The 24,643-nt window shown below is 46.8% G+C and overlaps 1 protein-coding gene across 2 annotated transcripts in view; it reads left to right on the forward strand.

The window, feature by feature from the left end:
• Window positions 1-24,643, forward strand: part of Osbpl10 (oxysterol binding protein like 10) — a 248,742-nt gene that overhangs the window by 178,438 nt on the left and 45,661 nt on the right. For both annotated transcript variants that reach the window (XM_052723469.1, XM_052723478.1), the window contains 2 exons: window positions 3,763-3,973; window positions 11,577-11,731. In XM_052723469.1, coding sequence (XP_052579429.1) covers window positions 3,763-3,973; window positions 11,577-11,731 — 366 coding nt within the window. The remainder of the gene's footprint in view (window positions 1-3,762; window positions 3,974-11,576; window positions 11,732-24,643) is intronic.

The raw sequence follows: 24,643 nt of genomic DNA on the forward strand, positions 1-24,643 counted from the left end.
AGGCCAGAAGAAGGTGTCACATCATCTGGAACTGGAGTTTCCTTTATTTTGTTTTCAGTGCTCAGTTTACTAGGAAAGATGATGAAAGCCAATAGATGCTTTATTATTGGTATACAGGCAAAGAGTTCTTCCAGGGGGCGCTGTTGACACGGAAACATAACTGGGTCCCGTCGCGGTATGTAGGCCTGCAGGTCCACCCCTCTCCCACTAGGTCCCAGTATATCTCCATCATTGTAACCACAACCTTCTCAACACCATTTCCAAGTGCCTCTCCAAAGGTCTCCCTGCCTCCGGTACCAGCTCTTGGTAGATACTAGCATTCTTGTTGAATGCTTTCAGAGAGCTAATGTGTGGCCCCATCTCTGAGCATGTGCTTCTGTGGCAGTAGAATAGGACATCCCATACGCCAGTTTTGTGCTTTTATTACCTAAGATTTACATAATAGCTTATGCTTGCAAAATAGCAAGTATTTATCCTGTACAATATAATTTGGAAATGGGTCTCTTTGTTGATTAAAACTGAGAATATTCCATATTAGTTAGCAGCTCTATCTTGCTTACCTCTTCTGTTAAGCTTTATAGCATCATTCATAATAGTAAAAAATATAATGGATTATAGGCTCCATCAGTATATTCTTTTTTTCTTTGACACACCATTTTTCTGAGACTAGGTTTTATGGTGAGAATCTTGAGAAAGTGCTGAGTCCTACAAATAGTATGGAATCCAGTTTTCTCTGTTAGCAGATGTATGTACAGTTGGCTGCCAGTGAACACTTAGATATTTTATCTTATTTGAAATTAAACTTAACTGGTTGGCAGTCTCTCTTGGCAAGCTGAAACCAACAAAGAGGTATTGTTCATTAGTAAAATGAAGGACTTAGGCTAAAGCCCTATTATACTTATTGATGTTTCTTTAAACTTTGGGTCCTAAATGACTTCCCTTGTACTTTATTGAGAGAATGTGGACATTGCGATTCAGTTGCTCGTTCCGCATCTGGGATTGATCAGTGCCCAGTACAGATGGTGGTCCCTGTTCACACGCCAGCATCACTGAGCAGAGCAGACAAGTGCACGAGAAGTGACGTCGGAGGGAGATGAATGCTTCCGAGGCTCGGGGTGCGAGGAATTCAGCTGGAGCTGCGATTCCTTCTGTTTCTTTTCTTAGATGGTCTGAGGTTTCCTTGTCTGGCTCTGACTTTTCAATGTAGCTGAGGTTGACCTTCAGCTCCTGCCTCCACCTCCTGAGTGCTAGGGTGTAAGTCTGTGACGACACACACTTTTACACAGTACGGGGGATCAAACCCAGGGCTTTGTGCATGCAAGTCCTCTACCATCTCTGCTATTCTTCCCCAGAGCTGAACCTGAGTTTCGGGGGTTACAATTTTAATTTAAATTAGGTGATTCAAGAGGTTTTCTGGAGAAGACAGAAAGAGAAAGGCGCCTATGGAGCCCTGCAATGTCTCAGATGCTGCTGAAGAAGCAGCATGGCTGATTCAACCTCTGTAATCCACAAAGACCAAGTTGCACAAGAAAATTCCGGGTTTGCACAGTATTTGGGAGGGGGCTCCAGATTGTGTCTCTGCATGTGTTTATGGACATAGATGATTTAAAAAAGTCATCTTGTAAAATTGAAATGGTTGGGGGGTGGAGAGAGAGAGAGAGAGAGAGAGAGAGAGAGAGAGAGAGAGAGAGAGAGAGAGAGCGCTAGCTGTGTGTGCATTTGTGTGTGTGTGTGTGTGTGTGTGTGTGTGTGTGTGTGTGTGTGTGTGTGTGTGTGTGTGTAGGCTGGGGTCAACACTGGGTCTCTTCCTTAATCCCTCTCTACCTTGCTTTTTGAGGCAAGGTCTCTCACTGAACCCGAGGTTTGCCGGTTAGGCTGGGCTGGCTAGCCAGGGAGCCCCGGAGATCCTCCTGTCTCCAGCACTAGGGTTACCGGGGACTCCCTTTTTGATGTGGGTTCTGAGGAATCAAACTCAGGTCCTCAAGCTTGCTCTATAAGCACTTGACTGAGCATCTCCCCGGCCCAGATGAGCTAGCTGATTTTTGTTAAAGCACGTGCCTACACCAAATGGTAGATAATAACGTTTGTTTTCTGAACAAACAGCAGGAGGGGTGTTGGGTGGGGGAGCCCAGGTGTGCCGCATTCCCTGCTTTTCTTCTCTTCGTGACAGACTGACAAGGAGCAACTTAAGGGCAGAGAGGTTCCTTGTAGCTCACGGTTGAGGAGTCCATGATGGCAGGGCAGGCATGGGGGCGTGGGTGGCATAGGAGTGATGACAGCCATTTGCCCATTTTTCAGAGAACCAGAAGCAGAGTGGGCCATACACCCCCAGTGCCATACCCTAATGACCTTCTTCCAACTTGGCGCCACCTCCTGAAGGTTTCCCAACATCCCAAAATAGCACCACCAGTTGGGGACCAAGCGTTCCAACTCATGAGCCTGTGGAGACGGAGCCCCCGAGAGTCGTTGGCCCAAGTCCAGCGTTCCTTTCCCTTGCTCCCGCTTTCCAGCTGGGCTCATCATGCTGGTGACAAGAACCCTTTGGGATTTACAGGGACAGTGCGGGAAATGTCCCCCTAAGCCGAGAACAGGTTTTGTAGGAAAACCCAAAGAGCAACGGAGCAGCGTCTAAGGTGCAGGCGGCGGCCCCGCTCAGGGTCAGCGGCCCCGTGACCTTGGGCTGTTGCTTTCTCATCCACTTCTTGAAATGACTAATTATCCGCTAGATGTGGTGCTTAGTGCTTTCTGTTCATCATCCTGTTTAATGGGACAAGCTGTAAAACACTAGGAGCCCGAATGGCACAAGGTAACCATCGAGGGCTTCGCTAGCTCTCTCTGGAGCGCTTTCTCCTTGATGTGCCGTCCAAAGACACAGTCAGACCCCGGTTTGCCTTGTGATGAGCTCGTCGGCCAAGGGCAGAGCACAAGGAGGGTTCCCTGGGTTTGTCGTGAGGTGAGCCAGGCTGTAGGACTGCCTCTGCCATTCTCTTCTTCCCCGTGCCTCACGTGGTGTGACGGAGAGTCGTGGTGTATGTTGTCATTTTGTAAAATGGGATGGCGTGGCGGTGGCTTTGCCATGACCTTCCTCACATCAATTTCACTCTGCGTTGGGATGGGGGTGCTTAGAAGAGATGGAGTGGAGCTGGAGGGGAAGCAAGAAACAACCCCCGCTCTGAGGGAGAGCCCTCCACAGAAACAGTGTTGAGGAAGGTTGTAAAGACTTCTGCTTTTCCTTTAAGGGTGTTGCCTAGCCCAGGCTGGCTTTGAACTTACCATGTAGCAATGTGTCATGTAGCCCAGGCTGGCTTTGAACCCGTCCCCTTTTATTTCTGATTCTCCTGTCTCTACCCTTCTAGGGCTGGGAGTACTGGTATGCAACACCATGCCTGGTTTAAGTGGTGCTTGGGAATGAACTCAGAGCTCTGGGCATGCCAGGCGAGGATTCTGCCAGCTAAGCTATCTCGCTAGCCTAGGACTTTTTAGTGATTTACTATTGACTTGTTTCCTGAAGTCTGTAAAGTAGTACCTAATGGTCCTGTTATTGCCTTTTATCTCTGATGTCATTCTGACATTCTCTTGGCTCAGTGTTTTGGGGTGTGAATAGATGGACCCCCACGCGGGCACCTGGGCCTGACCACCACAGCAGTGGCTGAGCGTGCATAGAGCACCCTGTGGGCCTGCCTCTGTCCAGCTCCGAGGCTCCATGTGGGCTTGGAGCCTCACAAAAGGAAACCTCCTCATCTCCCCTGTCCTTGTTTCTAGATGATGAACCAGGTGGAAGGTCAGCAGAAGAACCTCGTGCACGCCATCGAGTCCCTGCCAGGCTCCGGCCCCCTCACTGCCTTGGACCAGGACCTGCTTCTCCTGAAGGCTACCTCCGCTGCCACCCTCAGCTGCCTCGGGGAGTGCCTCACCCTGCTCCAGCAGAGTGTGCGCCAGGCGGGCCCATCTAGCCACAAGCCAGGGGCTTCAGGTGAGTGCTCCACTCCCAGCCCTGAGCCTGTCTGGTTCAGATGCGTATTGCCTGTATTGTGTGCATGTGCGCATCCCGTCCCATCCACCCCCTCTCAGTTTTCTGAGACAGGACCTCACCATGTAGTTCCAGGCTGACTTTGAATTCACTATGTAGCCTAGGTTGGCCTTGACCTTATGGGGATCCTCCTGCCTCGGCAGTCTTAAGGCTGCAGTTATGGGTGTGGACCGCCATGCCCTACTTTTTCACTGTCCATCCATCCATCCTTTGGTCCAGTTAAGCCTCCATTCCTCTTCCCCAGCAGAGTACCATCCTGCAAAAATTCAGCCAATGTGTATCCACCGACTGTCGAGTCTCCTTCCAGATGTGGCAGCCTTGCCCTGATGTTGACTCTTGTCCTCAGCACGCCACCTCTAGGATCTGTCACTGCAGCCGGTTTTCCATGCTGTGTGTCCCTCCCAGTTACTTTAGACGACAGACCCTATACATGGCCTTTCCTTTCTACCCTGCTCACCCCTCTGAAGGACAGACTTGTGCAACTCCCTTTAGGGACAGTGTCATGGAGGCCTCCCTTGGGGCTGGTCATATGGGAGGATTTTGCTGAAGAACTTTCCAGAAACATTGCTAGTTCCTCTTCCAGAAGCCAAAGACAGGAACATATGGTTTTAAGAGAATTCAGTCCTATCTGAGGAGTCAGTAGTAAGCGGACAAAAGACATTATTGAGGATTAAATTCAATAATGAAGGTGAAAATGCCTTGAGAGGAGAGGGCTGGGGAGGTGACTTGGTCAGTAAGTACTCCATCTCTAGACAAAGCAAAACCCAAACCCAATAAGCAAATGATTTCAGGCTTCAAAAAGGCTCTGGGGATGGTATGGGGGTGGAGAGATGGCTCAGGTTAAGAGCACTTGCTGGAGCTAGGTTCCCAGTACCCATATTGGGTGGCACCCAGCTGCCTGCAAATCCAGCCCCAGGGAATCTGATGCCCCCTTCTGGCCTCTGTAGACACCTACACTCATGTGACATATCCCTGTCTCTCCCCAGCACACACACACACCTTGCCACATACATACACATAATTAAAAACCATAAAGATAATTTTTTAAAAAGAGTAGTAGACTAGACCTGTCTAGCCAGGGTACCCAAGGACGCTCCTATCTCTGCCCCCCGACACTTGGGTTCATGAGCATACTTGCTTTTTAATTTTCACATGGCTGCTAGAGGTCAAACTCAGGTCCCCAGGGTTGCAGAGCAAGCACTTTGTCCACTCTGAGCTGTCTCCCTCCCCTCCCCCACCCCTCCCCCACCCCTCCCCCACCCTTCTTGGTCATTTTGTCAAAACCATGCCTGGAAGTTCGAAGGCATCTTTGCTCACCACTGGAGCCCTACACATGACTAGATTAGTGGGAGACTGAAGCTTCATGGGTAATTCATCTCCTCTGCTCCCAACTCTTTTAAGACTTATGTCCCTGTGACACTCAGTTTTTCAAACAATGTACACAAGCTGTTTAAATCTGTACCACACATTGGAAAGGAAATGGAGTCCCTTCTTACATCCGGGTCTTCATAGTTCAAACATGACCCTCACCTAGCAGATCAGGTAAGTGTTACCACAGAATGTGTTTGCTTACCATCCTGGACTTCCTAGGCTGGCAGGAGCTACAGCAACCTGACATACACTGATGTGCTTGTGTCTAAGGAGAGCCAGGATGGGTGGAGGGAAACAAAACGTCTCAGGGTTTTCACAGCTGCTGTACCTGCGGCTCACCGCAGAATTGTACCCCTGGGTATAATTCTGACTTACCCAGGATTTGACTTTCTGGTTCTTGCCCTGTGTTTTTTTAATCAAAGTGAATTTTTTACTTCCTCCATCCTCCTGCCTCTCCTCCCCTGCCTTTCTGTCCACCCTGCCCCACCCCTTCTTCTCTCTCCCCCAACTCCCATTTTAAAGACAGGTTCTCATGTGTTGAATTTGCTATATAGCCAAGGTTGACCTTGAACTTCTAACCTTCATGCCTCTACTTCCCACGTGCTGGGACTAGAAGCACCACGCCTGCCCCTTGTGACGTCGTAGTAGTTCATGTCCTGTAATGTTTCCATGTATCTCCTGGGAAGCTGGTTGGCTGAGGCTCTTTGTTTACAGATGCACTCTGGTTCGTCTTTTGTCCTAAGCATATTTTCAAATGCACCTGCTTCCCTTCTGTACAGCCTAACAACTCCCAGACCTATTTCTGGGGGGCTTCTTTAATATTTTCAGAGAGGTTGGTTTGCAGGGAAGAGTAATGGGGCGATTTGGCTTTTCAGTCAAGGCTTGAAGTATGCAGCTCTCTCACCATTCCTGCCCATTCTGTGCCAGCAGCTTGGCCGGGACACGTGCCTGGTTGGAAGGGGCTGAGTGTCTGTCTGTCTTCCACAGCCTCGATCTATGGGAAAAGTGGACAGAGTCCGACTCGGAACTTTGGGACATACTTGGGTTCCCAGCGTGGAAAAAAATTGAAACTTGATTTGTTGTCTCTGTTTCTTATTGGTTACTTACTGCTGGGCTTTGTTCAGGGTGTGGAGATCAGCTCCAAGCAGACACTGTACCCACACATTGTGGTTCCGGGTTAGAGCCGGACCTTCCCAGCCTGCTGGGCACAAAGTGGGCTTGGGAAATGGGGGCACTGGAGCTAGCTCTGTCAGGATGGTGACAGCAGGGCCCTAGTGGGCTGAATGAGGACAGAGCAAGATGGGTAACGGGAGAACTGGAGCAGAAAGCAGTTTGTCCGCTTTCCGTCATGTTCTAGAATATTCTCCTCCTCTCCTAAGATTCCTGGAAAGCACTGTTGATGAGTGTGTCACGTTGGAAATGGTTAAATGTGATGATCACACGACTATTCTGGGCTTTCCTGGCCATCTGCTTCACTTTCCTCCTCCCCGCCCCCCACTCAGGGCCTTCCTTTTCTGTCCTCTCCCTTCTGCTTAGGCTGCCCGCTGCCAGTCACTTTTATTTTACAGTTTGAAGCCAAGATAGAGATGCAATAGTGCCGTCAGTCTGTGAGTAGGTAGGAAAAGCTACAATCTTTCCTTGCAGTGTGTTTCAGACGGGGGAGCTTTCTTAATCAGTCAAAACAAAGTTCTTGAGTGGCATTTTCTCCATAGAGGCGGCTGTCAGTCAAGGACTGGGAGATGGCCCTGTCAATACAGCGCCTGCCACGTAAGCACGAGGACCCAAGTTCAGTCCTTCGAACGCATGTTAACCAAAACAAACGCTTGCCTTGGTGCCATGCACCTGTGATCCCAGCAGTAGACTGGGGAGGTGTGGAAACAGGAGGAATCCTGGGGCTAGCCAACCAGACTAGTTCAGTCAGCAAGTTCCAGGCCAAGTGAGAGAGACACTGTCTCAAAAGCACAAGGTTGCAACACCTGAGGACAGGCACCCAAGGTTTCCTCTGGCCTCTACATTCACGTGTGTAGCACAAATCTCTAAAGGTCTTATTAATAAAAACAAACCTGAAGCCATGTATTGGGGTGATTGCTAGAAGATCAGAGAAGCAGAACAAGCCATGGCTTCTTCGCCTCGACAATTCCTCAGCTGATCCTGTTTCCTCAGACGGGAAGCCTCTGAGTTCTCATCCAAATGGATCTCAGCTGAACTGCTGCTCACAAGCCTGAAAGCTTAACCAGGCTCTAGTTCGTGGTCCTCACACCTTATATACCTTTCTGCTTCCTGCCATCACTTCCTGGGATTAAAGGTGTGTGTCACCATGCCTGGCTATTTCCTGGCTTTGAACTCACAGAGATCCGAATGAATCTCTGCCTCTAGGATGCTAGGATTAAAGGTGTGAGTGCCACCATTTTCTGGCCTCTATGTTTATCTAGTGGCTGTTCTGTTCTCTGACCCCAGATAAGTTTATTAGAATGCACAATGTATTGGGGGACACACTATATCACCACACACGTGTGCACACCACTTTAGTTCCTCCCCAACACTATGAAGTTAGGAACACTTGGCTTTCCTCTGCAGATATGCCTCACACTTTCTCAGCTTTGGACGTTACAGCCTAACTCTGGAACCCTAGAAGGTTTCCTGAACCTGAGAGACAAGGTCACCACGAACTGGTAGGTCAGACTTCCAGGAACCATCACCTGCCACAGCCTCTGGGCAGAGGCCAGGTGATCCTCAGCATCCTGAGGCTCCCAGGAGACACACATTTCAGCCAAACTTCTGTCTTTAAAACATACTGCTTGTGGAGCTGGGTACAGCGGCACACACCTGTGATCCCAGCACATGGGAGACAGGTAGGAGGACTGTGAGTCTGAAGCCAGCCTGGGCTACCCAGAAACTCAGCAAAGGGGAAAGAGAAAAGAAAATGCAGCCTGCTGTCCTTTCCCTGCTAGCCTGGAGAATGCCTCTTGCTCCGATACTTCCAGGGTGCCCTTTTCTCCACATTGTTATTTTGCTACAGAAACTATATTTCTCTTACCCTACCTTTGAGTTTTGGGAGAAAATCTAAGCCCCAAAGGCAGTGGCCATGTCTGTGTTTGTTCTTTATTTTTTGTAGTTGTCAAAGCTGAGGGTTACACAGCGTGTATTGAATTGTCAGTGATGAAGAGTGGGTGCATTCAAGCTCCCCGCCTCCCCAGCCCACGGCCTGTACTTTTGGCGCTGTCCTGTGTGGGCTATTGCTGTGTGTATATGTTGTATCTATGTGGCTATGCTGGGTATTGAACCTAGGACTTCACGCTTGTTGGCAAGCACTTTTCTGTTCTCACTCTCTTCATTATCAGTGTATTTTTCTACATGTTAATGGTTAATTCGATCATTTTTACTTTGATGTGAGCTATATAATGATGTTTAGAAAAATTATTCATCACCAGTTCAGATAAAATCAATGAGATAACAGCCCTGAGTACAGAAGTCGAGTGCCCCATGTCTCAGGAATCAGGCCCATGAGATGGCTCATTGGTAAAGGTACTTGCTGCCAAGTCAGATGACCTGTGTTTGGAGCCTGGGACCCACATGGTGCAAAGAGAGAACCAAATCCTGACAAGTGTCTCTGACCTTCATGTTCATATGTACATTGAGGAACGTACAAGGGTGTGTGTGTGCGTGCACGCACATACAGAGCTGCAGACGTGTATCTATATGTTAATGTAAAAAAAATCTCAGGAATCATGACAGGTGATACTTTAATGCACTGTATTTTAAACTGAAATAATGTAAAACTAACCCACGATGAACAGAATATCAAAATTTTACATAGACAAGACTCGTCAGCTTGGGGTGAGAGGCTGAATCAGCAGATGCGTATCTCTGGCAGTGCCGGAGGCTGACTGTCCGAGGCTGGCTCCCTTCGATGGAGTTCCCCTCCCCACCGATGGCCACTCCCTCCCCACCATCACATGCTTCCACCTGCCGTGTGTGCACAGTGCCAGCTCCTGTCTTCTCTTAAGCGTACCAGTCCTGTTGGATGAAGGCCCTAGCTGATGATCTTTTAACTTTAATTACTTCTAGAAAATTCTGACTTCTGATCTTGTCAGATTAGAGGTTAAGACATCAATCAAAATACAAACATTGAATCCATAGCAGACAGGATTCAACATAGGTGGGGGGGGGAGATGGACAGACGGTTGGACAGACACATGGATAGACTAGGTGAGGCGAATGAGACTAAACCACAAGACTAACTGACTTTCTCCATGTTTTTTCAATGTTTATTCATTCATCCATGTATGAATTCATTTATTTTTTTTAAAAAAAGAGTTTATATGCATGAATATTTTGCCTGCATGTGTGTGTGTGGATCACACATGAATTAGTATCCACGGAAGTCAGAAAAGCGAGGGCAGTATTGCCTCTGCCTCCAAGGAGTCGGTGTTCTAGGGAGGAAAGAGGGAACAGAATCCAGTGTGTGCCCTGGCTGAGCTCAAACAGCAGTGGGTCTTGTAAGGAAGGCAGTTAGCTGCAGCGTGGCTTGGGATGCCCTAGGACCAGGGATCTCCCAGGAGGCCTCTGAGCAGGTGATGCTTAGCAAACCCCACCCCCACTTCCCCAGAGGCGGTCTAGAGGAGTAGCACCTGGGAAGAAGGTGTGGCGTGTGCAATGCCCTAAGATGATAGTGAACTTGGCTCAATGTCAGGGAGGCTGGAGCACACAGGGAACCTGCCAGCTGTGGGCTGAAAAGGCCTAGAGGCTTATGTTTTACTTCCCTTGGGGCTTAAGCAGTGGAATTATGTAGCCTACTATATATGTATGTATTTAGAAGTATCAAGGATGGCATTGAAAAGAGAGATTTTTACATACAAGTGTACTTGGGTTGGATAACACCACCCTCAGCAACACACACACACACACACACACACACACACACACACACACACACACACGGGGTGGGGTGGGGTGGGAGCAAGCACCCCATTTTTGCTGCTGTCTGTCTTACTTTATATACACCAATCAGAGTCTATCAGGATGCTAAAGGTTTAGGCCATTTCTAGATTTTTCTGAGCAAGTTCAGAAAGAACGTCCACAGACAAGATTGCCTTGAGGATGGAACACCTGGGACCAGGAGGACCAAGTGAGCCCCCCTTACTCCCCCAACCCCAGCCTGTCTTTGCTCCCTCATTTATCCCTGCTCCTAGGTGGGGAACTAAATCTCCAGGCTGGAAGTGAGCTGAGAGTCACCTATTAGTCACCTTGCTAGATTGCCATGGGGTAAAGAAATTTACCTGTAATTACTCCTGTCCCCATTAATAAGCTCAGGAGGATACATGGTAATAATAATACTGTAAAAAAAATCATATTGGAGGAAAAAAATCTTCCCCCCCCCCTCCCAGGCCTTGAAGGAAGATTGGAAAAATGCTTTTGGCTTAACAAGCTGCTATTTCTAAGAATTATTTCTTGCTAGAATGGGCCAGGCATATTGGCCCTCAGTGGTGGGTCTTTTTAACATTCCCTGCACCTGGCCACATCTGGCAACAGGAGCAGCCTTTTGTGCCCACACTGTCAACATCTTTCCTGAACTGGGATTATTAAACAACAAAATACATTTTGAGTTGCCTGTATCTGACAATATGACTCAGTCTTTAAATAGTATAAAATATTTTGGAAAGTTAAAAAACCCAGCATATCTAATGCTGGTAAATGCATTGTTGGGGGCTAGGGAGGTGACCCTGGATGGAGCGCTTGTCATGCAGCATGAGGACTGGGTGCAGCAGTGTCCACCTGTGTTTCCAGCAATGAAGAGCTGGAGACAGGGAGATCCTGGTGCTCCTTCAGCCAGCCTTGCTGAATTTGGTAAGCTCCAGGTTCGGTGAGAGGCCATGACAAAGGGGGCAAAAATCAAGGTGGAGCGTGATTGAGAAAGACACCTGAGGAGCCCTTCTGGCCCCGTGTGCGTGCACACACCAAATACAAATTGTTTCTTTCCGGTCTATGATGACTCTGGTCCTGATGCTGTAGGAAAATGTCTCTTACATGCACGGTCAGGAACCTCCTTTAAAACAGACTCCCCCCGTGTGTGACACAGGGCCCATGTCTCATGGGTGACAAGGTACAGATGTTTCCTAGGTGCTAAGTGTTAGGTTTGGAGAATATCTGGCATCATTCTAGCTCTTTGTTTCAGAAACCATCCTGGGATGGCATGGGCCCACGTCACATTCCACAGAGCAACTGAAAAACGGGACCCTTGGCTCTTTGCCCTCGGCCAGTGCCAACATAACGTGGGCAATCCTACCCAACTCTTCGGAAGAGGAGCATGGCTCACAGCCGGAACCAGAGGTAAGCTGGTGTCCTTTCCCAGCACACCCGTTGCTTGTGTTAGTACTTGTTCAGAAAGTGAGTGAGCATATTTGTAACCTGCTCGCTGCTTTAAGAGGAGGCACGTTATCAAAAGCAAGAATTTCCTAGAGAGACAAAATCAGCTCCTTGCCTGACTGGAACTCTCCCTTGTCCTTGTGTCTGGCAGCTGCCGGGAGTCAATTGCCTCTCTACCAATGAGGAGCCTCCAATTTGGATTGAAATGAATCTCATTTTAACTTCAAGTGGGAGAAATTCTAGCAGACCCTAAAAGTATCTAAATGTGCCTATTGGCATGATGGGAGCAGTTGCAAGACAACCTGTCGCTCCCCTGAATTATGGCTTCTCCGTATGGTTCATGCTGCCCAAGCTCCTGCCTCACAAGCTTGACTTCTGCATGCCTCCAACAGGCCAGGGGTGAGATGTCCTCATACGTGTTATGTGCAGAAAGTGCAGCTGCACAGGGGCATTGCCCTGCTCTGTCACAGGACAACAGTCCCTGCAGATGTTGACCACCTACCAGGTCTCAGCAGGTTGCAAGGACCCTACCATCTGCCCGCCTGCCACAGCCGTGTTCCCCTAACTCTGCCTCCAAGTGGCCACTAGAAGGGAGCTAACTGTGTTCCCCTTGCCAATTTTATTTTGTGTCAAGGATGATAGTAATCTATAATATGCACATTCTCTTGAGATGCTATCTGGAGTCAGGCTAAGGCCAGTTTTAACTATTTTTTTTAGATATTGTTCTTAATCTCCAATAAAATAATTTTAGCCTGAAAATTGTGGAGGATTCACAATATGCATTTCGATGACCTTGGTGAACAGCTGATGTTCTTCTCTAAGCCAGTGTCACCTTCTGATACCCTTTGGCAGTGAGAGTGGCATAGCTCTGACAAAGGCAGGAGCCATCTGCTAAGGAATATCTGCAGGAGCCATCTGCTAAGGAATATCTCAGCCACTTCAAGGGGCCTGAGCAGGGTTTGGAGTGAGTAGGGTTGTGACTTTGGCTGGTGACTGCAGGGGATTTCAGGCTGAGACAGCCCTGTAGCTGAAGTTGGTGACTGTTGGGAGCTTTGCTGTCCCTTCAGGAGACTGGGTGGCTTGGTGGTTGAGGATGGCTGAAAAATTGCAAAAGAGATTTTTAAAAACGCCGTGCGCTGGCCACGCTGGTGCATGCCTGTAATCCTAATGCTTGGGAGGCGGAGGCAGGAGGATCAAAAGTTCAAGGTCAACCTTGGCTACATAGCAAGTTCCAGGCCAGCCTGGGCTACAGGAGACCTTGTCTCAAAGAGAAAAAGAATATGTTAATTAACTAGCTGAAAAAAATCTAGGGCCACCAAGATGGCTCAGCGGATCAGATTACTTCCTGTGCCAAGCTAACAACCCGAGTTCAATCCCTGGACCACATGTAAGTAAAGGTGTCAGGAGAGGACCAACTCCACGAAATTGTCCTCTGACCTCCATGTGCTCATAGTGCTATACAAACTAGTAAGTGTAAAAACCACATATGTACATACATAGATACCATACCCTCCGTTTTCCCAAAGAACTTTGTGTGGGGCTGGGTCACACCATAGTGAATATGCACAAAGCTGTACTCCAGAGTAGTACTATTACACCTTCCTGGTTCTTTTAACATTTATTTTTAAATTAAAAACCTTATATTTGTTAGTTGTGTGTACGGGAGAGGTTGTGAGTGCGAGCATGCTAGTGTGTGAATGCCACAGTGCACGTGTGGAGGTCAGAGGACAATTTGGGGGAGCCACTTCCTTCCTTCCACCATATGGGTCCCTAGGGACTGAGCCATCTCACTGGTGCTGTGACCATTTGTTCACAGAGACTAGAGCCTCATAGATATGCTAGGAGGTCTGCGGGATCCATTTCTTGTTGTGCAGGTCCCCTGGAATGCTTCTTCTCCCTTTGCCGGGTGTCCGTGGCCTCTGCCTCCTAAAGGTTGAGGCTGGTCTGTTGTTTTCACTCAAGGTCATACCATAGATTGTTTTAGCACTGGCGGAAGATAGTGTTCACTGTTCGTGCTCCTGGGGCTGGTGAGATGGTGTCTGCCACCAAGCCTGATGACCTGAGTTCGTCCCAGGACCCACAAGGTAGAAGGAGAGAATTAACTCCTGCAAGTTGTACTCCGACCTCCACATAGAATAAACATTTTTTAAAGATTAAAAAAGGATGTGTGTGTGTGTGTGTGTGTGTGTGTGTGTGTGTGTGTGTGTGTGTGTGCTCCCATACATATGTGTGCCTGAGGAGGCCAGAAGAGGGTATCAGATCCCCTGGAGCCAGAGTTAGAGGCAGTTGTGAGCCACAGGACATGGGTGCTGGGAGCTGAACCCTTGTCCTCCGTCGGAGCAGCAAGTACTTTTGCTGAGCCATCTTCCCTGCCCCACGGTAAAAAAAAAAATTACAAATAATAAATTAAGAACTTCCAAGTTTAGCTTTTAAAACAATCTTCTAAAAAGGAGAACATTTGGCCGTTAACAAGGAGTGAGCTCTTGGTTTCCGGCTGTCAGTCCTGCGGTCATCCTTTGGTGAGAGGAGTGTGCTTTGGTAAAGTCTGGTGACTCCTCCAGGCCGACTGAGATGTACAGAGGGCTGATGTCATGATGGTTTTCAGAGACACGAGAATTGAAGTTCTCTGGTAAAGAGTCTCTCATTTTTCCCCCAGTGACCGCCCTGGCAGACTGTTCTCAAAATCCAAATGGCCAGTGGTTAGGTAATGATTTTCTTTTCAAAACATCATGCTTTGTCTCTCTTTCTCTTTCTTTCTTTCTTTTTCTTTAATAGTTGAAGCAGCTAGCAAAATCCACCCAACAGCTCTCCTGTCAGATAAAGTGAAATGTGGCCATTGCCGCCTCCTCTGAGATCAGGAGAAACCAACTTCAGGAAGGGGATTTCTCAAGGCCGGACATTCCTTTGGTTCCTCACCTGTGTTGATATAGAGAATGGAGTTCCTTCTGTGATTGGTCCCTAATGAAGAACTAATTTAAGGGGCTGGGGTGGTGGTTCAGTTGGTAAAGTGATTGTCCCTCAAGCATGAGGACCTGAGTTCGAGTCCCCAGCAGTCATGTGAAAGCTGGACATAGTGGTGTACGCCTGTATTTCCAGTGCTGAGGAGGTAGAGACATGAGGATCCCTGGGACTCGCTGAACAGCCCTCCTAGCGTTGGTGTGCTCCAGATCTGTAACACAAATGGCTAAATGGTCTTTAATAAAAAACCCAGAGCCAGAAATTGGGGTAAACACTGAAAGATCAGAGAGACAAAGGAACAAGTCACCTCTTACCTCTAGGACTCCTCACCCTGAAAAGCTTTCCTCAGCCGGAAGACTTTAGTTCTTGTCTCCTCACCCCCTTATATACCTTTCTCTGCCCACCCATATCATTTCCTGTCTCAACTTTCCTAGTGCTGGGATTAAAGGCGTGTGACTCTCAAGTACTGGGATTAAAGGTGTGAGCCACCACTGTCTGGCTCTGTTTCTCTCCTAGACTGAGTCAATCTCATGTAGTTCAGGGTGGCTTTGAATTTACAGATCTCTGCCTCCTGCATGCTAGGATTCAAGGTGTGCGCCACCACTGCCTCGCCTCTATGTCTAATCTAGTGGCAGGCTCTGTCCTCTGATCTCCAGGCAAAGTTTATTAGGGTACACAATAGATCACCACACATGTCCAGTGAAAGACTGTCTCAAATGAGGTGGAAAAATTAAGGTGGAAAGCGGCAGAGGAAGACACCCAACCTCAGTCTCTGGAGTCTACTTGTGTGTGCACACATAGGAATACACACCCCCATACTCAGGAACTCTGTCCGAGAATTGCAGTTACTGTGCATTACCTTAAGTGAAGCATTTTCTTCTTCTTTATTGCTTTGGTCATCCTTTCTGCCTTCCATAGTCATAATTAGAATGCAGAAGTGCATCCCATCTCCTCCACTGGTTTCTGGCTTACCACAATGGAAAAGACATGCATTTTCTTTTCACGTTTATTTATTTAGTGTGTTGGGGATGGGATGCCGCCGTGAGTGGAAGTCAGGAGACAGCTTGCAGCAGTCAGTTCTCTCCTACCCTTGTGGGTCTGGGGATTTGAATTCAGGTCATCAGCCTTTGTAGCAAGCCCCCTTATCCTCTGGGTCATTTTGCTGGCCCCACACATGCATTTTCAAATGTAGTTTGCTTAATTCCCAGCAGAACCAAAGCTCAAAGAACAGCATGTGTTTAATCCATGCTCTAGAAGGGAGTGTGCTGGGCTCTGATGTGGAATCCAGTGATCTTAACTCGCCATTCTGCTGGGGTGGGAACTAACTAAATGTGAGAATGTAGTGTTCTTTCGTAGTGAAATGAGTTAGGGGTCCAGTTTCATTTGTTAGTAGAACAAGTTTACAACTTTGTAAGACTATTTGAAATTCACATTTATTTCTTAGAAGGTTTTATTCTGCATCCTTTATCTAGAACACCTTGTCTTAGGACAGGCAGGCAGATGCCAAGGCTCCTCTCCCTTCATCCTGTCTGTTGCTTGGCTTTCCCTGCATGGATGTAAGGAGACAATTGTGTACCCCAGACAGGGCACAGACAGATTGAGGAAGTGATTCCATCTGGGCAGCTTAGTGAACTAGAGTTTATCAGGGTTACTTACAGAGCGTGGTTGAGGGGCTCCTTCATCGTCTCGACTCTAGTCTGTCCTGAAAGGTGGCCTTACTTGAGTATTGCCAGAGCTGTGTGAAATCTCTCATGCATGGCAGGTCCCTCCTCTGGCTGGCACCAGGCTTCAGCTCTCCTTTCCTGCAATATAAGACTACTGGGAGAAATTCCAGTTCCTTGGGGCCCATTGTCTAGATAATCTGCTAGCCACAGGGAAGAGCACCTGTGTCTCTAGAATATCATCATCCCGGCCAGGGTAGTTATTTGGATCATTTGTTTTTACTTTTTTTGTTTGTTTGTTTTTTGGTTTTTTTAGAGACAGGGTTTCTCTGTGTAGCTTTGGTGCCTGTCCTGGATCTCACTCTGTTGTAGCTGGAGAATTTCTCTCCAGCTCCCGCCAAGCCCCACCAGTCCCGGAGCCCACTTATAAAATAAACACACCGACTCTTATATTATTTAAACTGCTCAGCCATTAGCTCAGGCCTACCATTGTCTAGCTTTTACTCTTATACTAAGCCCATTTCTGTTAATCTAAATGTTGCCACGTGTTCTGTGGCTTTATCTGTTGCCTCTACATGATGCTCCCTGAACGGCAGCTGGTGTCTCCTTTCCTCTGCCTTCCTCTCCTTTTCCTCTCTCCTCTCTGCTAGTCCCGCCTATACTTCCTGCTTGGCTACTGGCCAATCAGTGTTTTATTTATACACAGTGATATCCACAGCACTCTGTAGACCAGGTTGGCCTTGAATTCACAGAGATCCGCCTGTCTCTGCCTCCTGAGTGCTGGGATTAAAGGTGTGCGCCACCACCACCACCACCACCACCGCCCGGCTGTTTTTACTTTTTAATTGAGGTTTTGGATAAGGAACAGAAAGATCAAACAAAACCAGGACTTTGGAATTTAAATATTCTGACACCATGTTTTAACTAACAGTTGTTAAGTTCTTTGATGCTTCATGCCTAAGCAACATGCGATCTCATAGCTTTCTGCCAATTGAATGGCTAATGGTTTATATAAATCTGTGTCTATAAATCCAGACAAATTATGGCTCTCATGTAAGCATTGCACATGAGTGAAAGGCATGCGATGTGAGGTGTGAAAACCATAGGGCTTTTGCCTCTATCTTTTTGTCTAAGTCCATTTGGCAGCATGGAGACTTTTGTAATGCATAGAATTAGCTGGTTTGTAAACAGATCTAAATATCATAAAAAATGAGCCACTTTCTCAGTGGCATTCCATGATGTTGCCTCAGCCGGGCTCATTTACATAGCAGTTATATGCCATCCACGACAGGCGGGCAGTAGCATTGTCTATATCATAAGATATTTTTAACCAAAGATTAGGAACATTAGAAATTGAGCTGAAGGCTGGTGATGTGGCTCAGCAGGGTAAAAGTGCTTGCTGCCTGGACCTGGTGACCTGAGTGTGAGTCTCTGAACCCATGGGGGGAGGTAAAATGTGGCCCACACTAGCACATGCACAAAATAATAATAAATATTTAAGACCGTGAGTCCGGATTCGGAGACACAGCTTGGTTGTTAAGGGCACTTGCTGAAACACCACGAGGACCTGAGTTTGATTCTCAGCACCTTCGTAGCCAGCACACCTTTAACCCCAGTGCCAGGGTGAGTGGAGAACAGAGGGCATCTGGAGCTTGTTGGCTGCCAGCCCAGCTGAAAAAACGCAAGCTGTAGGTTCAGGGGTAGACTGTGCCTCAAAGGAATAAGGTAGAGCACAATGAGGACCTGACACCCTCCACACACAGGCCCATATACCACACACACACACCACACACATAGACCCGTACACTATACACGGACCCATGCACCACACACAGATCAGTACACCATACACAGACCCATACACACCTCACATAGACCTGTACACTACACACAGGCCCATACACCACACACAGACCTGTACACCACACACAGGCCCATACATCACACACAGGCCCATACACCACACACAGACCACACTCACACTAAAAATAAACAAGTCTTGAATCCAGTGAAAGCATTCTAAATTTAATACGGTCTTTTGTTAACAATACTTGTTTTACCTTAATAATTTCATTACATATAAAATTAGATATCAAGAAATGGCATTTTATAATAAGATGTATATTATCAATCAGCAATGAATTAATGTTGAGTAACAACTTCATTATTCAGTAGCAGAAGCAGCCTATCTCAACGCTGATGAAATATATGTATATTTCTTACAGAACAAAGGTCAGAAACCACACAAAACTCTCTTTGTATACTGAGCCAGGCTTTTAAGTTTTAATCTTTTGAATTTACATTTTATGTTTTCCAAGCAGAAGGCATTCTAGAAATTTCTCTGAAAATTTGATGGAAATCATTTTTTTAAAAACTTACCCTTTTGCTGCAGAATATTAGCTCTCTTTTTTCTTGGTATTATCCAATGACATTGACCTTTTCCATTACATACGGAGTCATACCAAAGCTGACCCAGCTTCTTCACACTGCTGGTCAGGGTTGGTGTCTTTTGCTCTCCTATCACTAAGAGGAAATGTCACATAAATGGAATGTAAAGATCTCTGACAAACATATCCATTCATGATTTTATGTGTATAGTAGCTTCAATGATAAAATCTTATGTTGGGTCTGGAGAGATGACTCGGTGGTTAGGAGCACTTGCTGCTCTTGCAGAGGACCCTGAGTTCCATCCCCAGAACCCACATCAGGCAGCTTACAACCACCTGTAACTCCAGCCCAAGGGGATCGATGCCCTTTCTGGCCTCTGAAGTCACGTGTACTCATATGCACATACCTACACACAGACACACACAGACACACAGATGCACAGACACACACACACACACACACACACACACACACACACACACACACTTAAGAATTAAATAAAGTTCTAAATGTTTATAATTAGAAGCACAAAAGTATTCTTGGAAACATAAACCTCATAGCAATAATCTAATAAAAGGATTTTTAATAAAGTCTCAGTGTATGACCCTGGGTGGCATGGCACTGTGTAGACCAGGCTGGTATCAAACTCACAGAGATCTTTCTGCCTCTGCCTCCCAAGTGCTAGGATTAAAGGCGTGCGCCACCACACATGGTCATAAAGGTTTGTTGTTGTTTGAGACAGGATTTCTCTATGTAGCTCTGGCTGTCCTGGAACTCACTGTATAGACCACGCTGGCCTCAAACTCAAGAGATCCACCTGCCTTAGCCTCCTAAGTCCTGGGATTAAAGGCATGTGCCACAACATCTGGCTCATATTTCTATAATTATGTATCGTGTTACTTATATCTCAGAAAACTTATTCTTGACAACCTCAATATATCGAGAAAATGTTACAAAGTCATTATAAAAAGCTTCTTTCCATTAGTTTTCCATGTATTTAAAATCATACATCTTGATTAGCATAAAACATTTTTATGTCTTGTTTTCTATTGCCCTAGAATACTAAGGGGAAAATGTAAAATTTAATTTCTTTTTAGAATCTGTTTTAGAAGAAAATCCTTACCAAAATTTATGTAGCAAATAAAAAATTTTGTTACTTAACCAACTTTTATCTTATGCCTTAATGAATACTGTTTTATGTAAACACTAACGGTACTTTTGAAGTCTTTATTTTAGATGTTTATTGTCCCTCTAGAATACTTTCTTAAGAAGATCAGATATCCCTTAATGGTGTGTTCAGAACATCTTAATGTTCTGTGAAGCACATTCAATGTGCTCAATATTTCATTTTTAATAGGTTTTAGAAAGTTAAGCATTTGGAAGTTTATATGGTAAAAGTATAGATCATTCATGTCTATGAGATGACAAGCCCAAGTTAGATTTATGACACACAAAAGTTAGGATCCTCTGCTTTTGTTCATGCTTTGGTGTAAATTGTGTTACTGGGTTTTAAAGCAGCGTGTCTGGGGCTGGCGAAATGGATCAGTGGGTAAGCCTGATGACCTGAGTTCAATCCCAGGTCTCACATGGTTGAAAGAGAGAACCGATTCTAGTAAGTTGTCACTTGACCTCTGAATAGCAACATCACATGCCTGTGGCCCACACACTGACACACAGAATAAATTTTGGGTTAGGTGAGGTGGTGCACACCTTTAATCCCAGCACTTAGTAGGCAGAGGTAGGTGGATCTCTGTGAGTTTGAGGCTAGCGTGGTCTACATGGTGAGTTCCAGGCCAACCAGTGAGACCCTGTTTCAATTTTTTTCTTAAAAAAGTGTTTCTGATTAAAGTTTATCAAAAGCTTAAGTGACTTCTCAGATTCAATGACTGTCCTTTAATCCCTGCATCTCATTTAGGCTGGGTAAGATAAGAGCCTTAATTAACCCGTTTCCTTAGGAGACTAAGGAGAAAAAGGACTAATGTTTCAGGTTGTTTTCAAGGTTTTATAAGCTTACATGTGCAGACACACACACAAAAATGTTTCGGTAGACATGTTAATAATAGCAATGTTAAACTAAGCTGAGACCAGCCTGGACCCCAGAGTGAGACCTTATCTTAAAACACACGCACACACACCCCTTGTATGCAATAAGAGTCAGAAACAAGACTAATAGACCTTACTTACAAAATGACACATAAGAACAATTGTAAATGTCACAGTGTACTCTTAAGATCATGAAAGTGTGAGTCAGCATTCTCCCTGGGAGCCTCATAAACTTGGTATTTTCCATGCCTATGCAAATTACAATGGAGATCTCTCCAAAAATGTACTCAAAATGAAACGCAGCCAGCCAGGCTCCCCTGGGAACATTAGGCCCTTGACCTTAATCCCACAGTATCAGTACCCCAAAAGGAAACAGGATGGTTATTGGAGCCCCAGACACTGGAGGTAGTTTGTCTCACACCAGCTGTGACAGTGAAGTGCCGGCGTGAGTCCAGGTGGCTGTCCTACTTCTGATGTGGAGATGCAGATTAGAACAGGCACTGGAAAGATGAGTCAGTAGAGACCACACTTGCCCTGCCAGCGAGGCCCGGAGTGTGGCCGCCTGCAACCCCAGCTCTCAGGAGGCAGAGACTGGGAATTCCTGTGGCAAGCTGGCTAGCTTAACTAGCCCAAGTCAGGCAGCTCTGGGTTCAGCAAAAGACCCTGCCTCAATAAAGTGGAGAGCAGTTGACAACTAGGGAGATGGCTTCGTGGTTAAGAGCACTGGCTGCTCTTATAGAGGACCTGGGTTCAATTCCCAGCACCCATGTGGTGGCTCTCAACCATCTGTGACAACAGTTCCAGGTGGTCCAATGTCCTCTGCTGACTTCCATGAGTACCAGGTGTGCACATAATGCAGACATGCTTGCAGACAAAACATGCCCATAATTTTTTAGTTGGAGAGCAACTGAACAAGACACCCAATATCTAGACTGAAGGAGTTAACCAGGCACTTTTGAAATGACAAAAGTAAACTAGAGTACTCTTTATAGATAAGAACAGGTCAAAATTTAAAGCTCCCCCCCTTTTTTTTTAGCTAATTCACCAATAATACATTATAAGTAGTTTTACCTCCTTGTAGGAAAACGCATAGGTGATAGCGTAGATAGAAAATGCCGGTGGCTGCTAAGATTCCCCAAATATCTCATCTGCAGGGCCCAGTCCCCACAGGTAGCCTCTCAGCTACCTTTCTCTCAGGTGGTCATCGTCCCTTGATTGAAATGGAGAGGGCCCAAGTCACCTGAAGAGCTGGGGTTCTTGCTCTTGGCAGACTCACTGAAGCTGGGCATCTAAGTTCATCTCTGCCATCTTAAGCTTCCCCTATTCCAAATGAGATTGGGAAGTAGAATTCAGTAAACAAAGTGGACCTGCTTCTAGTTTGGACTGTGTCAGCCTTACAATTTATTAAACATTTTCCGTTTTATTGGTGGTGTGTGGGGGTGCAGGATTATACACAAGTATTCAGGTGTCCCCCAAGGCCAGAGGGCGGCTCTTGGATTTGGGTTACAGGTGGTTGTAAGCCTCCATGTGGATGGACCCCTGGAGCTGAACTCAGGTCTTTTGGATGAGCAGCCAGTGCTGAGCCATCGCTCCAGCCTTACAGTTTATGGGACACTGTTAGCCAAAGGCCAGCAGGTCTGTCACCTTTCTGTGACACAGCTTGTTTGGTCCTTTCCTGTGAGATGGGAACGGCCACCGATGCTCAGTCTCCTCCTCACAACAGTCCCGGCACTCTGAGCTCTGAGGGCCACAAGTCACTCTCTCTAGGGTTTCAAATATCTGCTCTGTCCCAGCCTGCTCTCTCTTTCAGCATGAGTCATATTTATAATTAGATGCCCAGTTTATCCATTCAGTTCACTAAGTGAGGGAAATCTTGTAGACTTTATTTTTGTGGTACTGGGCATTAAACCTGGGGCCTCCTACATGCTTGGCAAATACTCTGCCTCTGAGTTTCGCCTCCAAGCCCATAGAGTTAACCTTAAAAATATCCCCAGTAGCCAGCCTGGTGGTGCAGGCCTGTTTTAGTTAGAGATTCTATTGTTGTGAAGAGACACCATGACCACGGAAACTCTTATAGAGGAAAAACATTTAGTTGGAGCGGCTTACATTTTCAGAGGTTTAGTCCATTATCATCATGGTGTGACATGGTGAATGTAGGCAGACATGGTGCTGGAGAAGGAGCTGAGTGTCCTACATCTTGACTTGCAGGCAAGAGGAAGTGGTCTGTCTCACTAGATGTGGTTTGAGCACAAACGAGACCTCAAAGCCACCCCCAAAGTGACACACTTCCTCCAACAAGGCTATACCTCCCCAACAAAGCCACACCTCCTAATAGTGCCACTCCCTTTGGGGGCCATTTTCTTTCAAACCACCACAAGGCCCATAATCCCAGCTACTCAGGAGGCAGAGGCAGGAGAATCAGGCCAGCCTGGATTATAGAATGAGTTTAAGACCAGCTTGAGAACTTAGTGTGATCATATCTCAAAATAAAAAAGTAAGTTCGGATATAGTTTGGTGGTATAGCATTTGTCAAGCATGGATGAGGCCCTGGGTTCCATCCCAGGTACTGAAAAACGAAATGATTTTTTAAATCTTCCATGAACGATATAATAAAATACAATAAAGGGTAGTGTTACATTAGGTTTGTGTTGTTGTTGCTTTTGCATTTTGCTTTGTTTGAGATAGGGTTTCTCTCTGTAACAGTCCTGGCTGTCCTGTAACTCACTCTGTAGACCAGGCTGGCCTCAAACTCACGGAGATCTGCCCGCCTCTGCCTCCCAAGTGCTGGGATTAAAAGTGTGTGCCACTCCCTAACCCGCTCTGACTGTGTTAGTTTTGAGGAACAAATATTTGATTTGCAGAGTAGCACACATTTTACCTTAGGAGATCAGTAAAGACCGCACTATGTAGTCAACGATGACCCTGAGTCTTCTTTTTCCACCTCCCAAGTGTTAAAAGATGACAAATGTGTGTTGGGGGGAGAGAGGAAGAGGGGGGTGTGAAACCCAGGGCCTCATGTGCACCAGGCAAGCACTGTGCCAATGGATTGTCGCCAGCCCTTCAAGAACTTGTTTGATTGGCATCTGGCAACCGGTGAGGTCTCTTTTTTTTTTTTTTTTGGTTTTTCGAGACAGGGTTTCTCTGTGTAGCTTTGCGCCTCCTGGAACTCACTTGGTAGCCCAGGCTGGCCTCGAACTCACAGAGATCCGCCTGGCTCTGCCTCCCGAGTGCTGGGATTAAAGGCGTGCGCCACCACCGCCCAGCCCGGTGAGGTCTCTTACCTGCAGGCATGGCTGGGTTTTCCCCTATGGCTTGGGAGATTCATTTATGCTGCACCCTCACGGTCCTCTTCCTCTCTGTCTTCACTTCTTCCTTCCTTTCTGTATGTGGTGGTGATGTTTGCCCTCTTGGCCAGGCATTGCTTTTACAAGAGGACTGGAGAGTTCTGGTGGGTTCTACATTACACCTTGGCCAGTGGCATGTGTCTGGAGGACTTAATGGAGTTTGGTGCTGGGCTAAGTGCATCTTTGGGCAGTGTTCACCATGTCACCTCTCTGTGCCCCCACCCCCTAGGACAGTGACTTTGTGACGTAAGCACCCGTCAGAGTGCTGGGGACACAGTCACCTTGGATTTTGTCCATTGTGAGCTGTTGCCTCATGAAAAATTAGCATCAAAGAGAACAATTTCTGTTCCCTGGCCGCAGTTCCCAGAGGATCAAGTACCCTGATGCTGGCGAATGAAAAGGGCTTTTAAGTAGCACACTGTTGTGTATGGTTTCCCCCCACCCCTTCTCCACTTCCTCTTTTTCCTCCCCATCATTCCTGT

This window comes from Peromyscus californicus, unplaced genomic scaffold (assembly GCF_007827085.1).
Source record: "Peromyscus californicus insignis strain IS unplaced genomic scaffold, ASM782708v3 Scaffold_11__1_contigs__length_118956290, whole genome shotgun sequence".
In the NCBI taxonomy this organism is placed as follows: domain Eukaryota; kingdom Metazoa; phylum Chordata; class Mammalia; order Rodentia; family Cricetidae; genus Peromyscus; species Peromyscus californicus.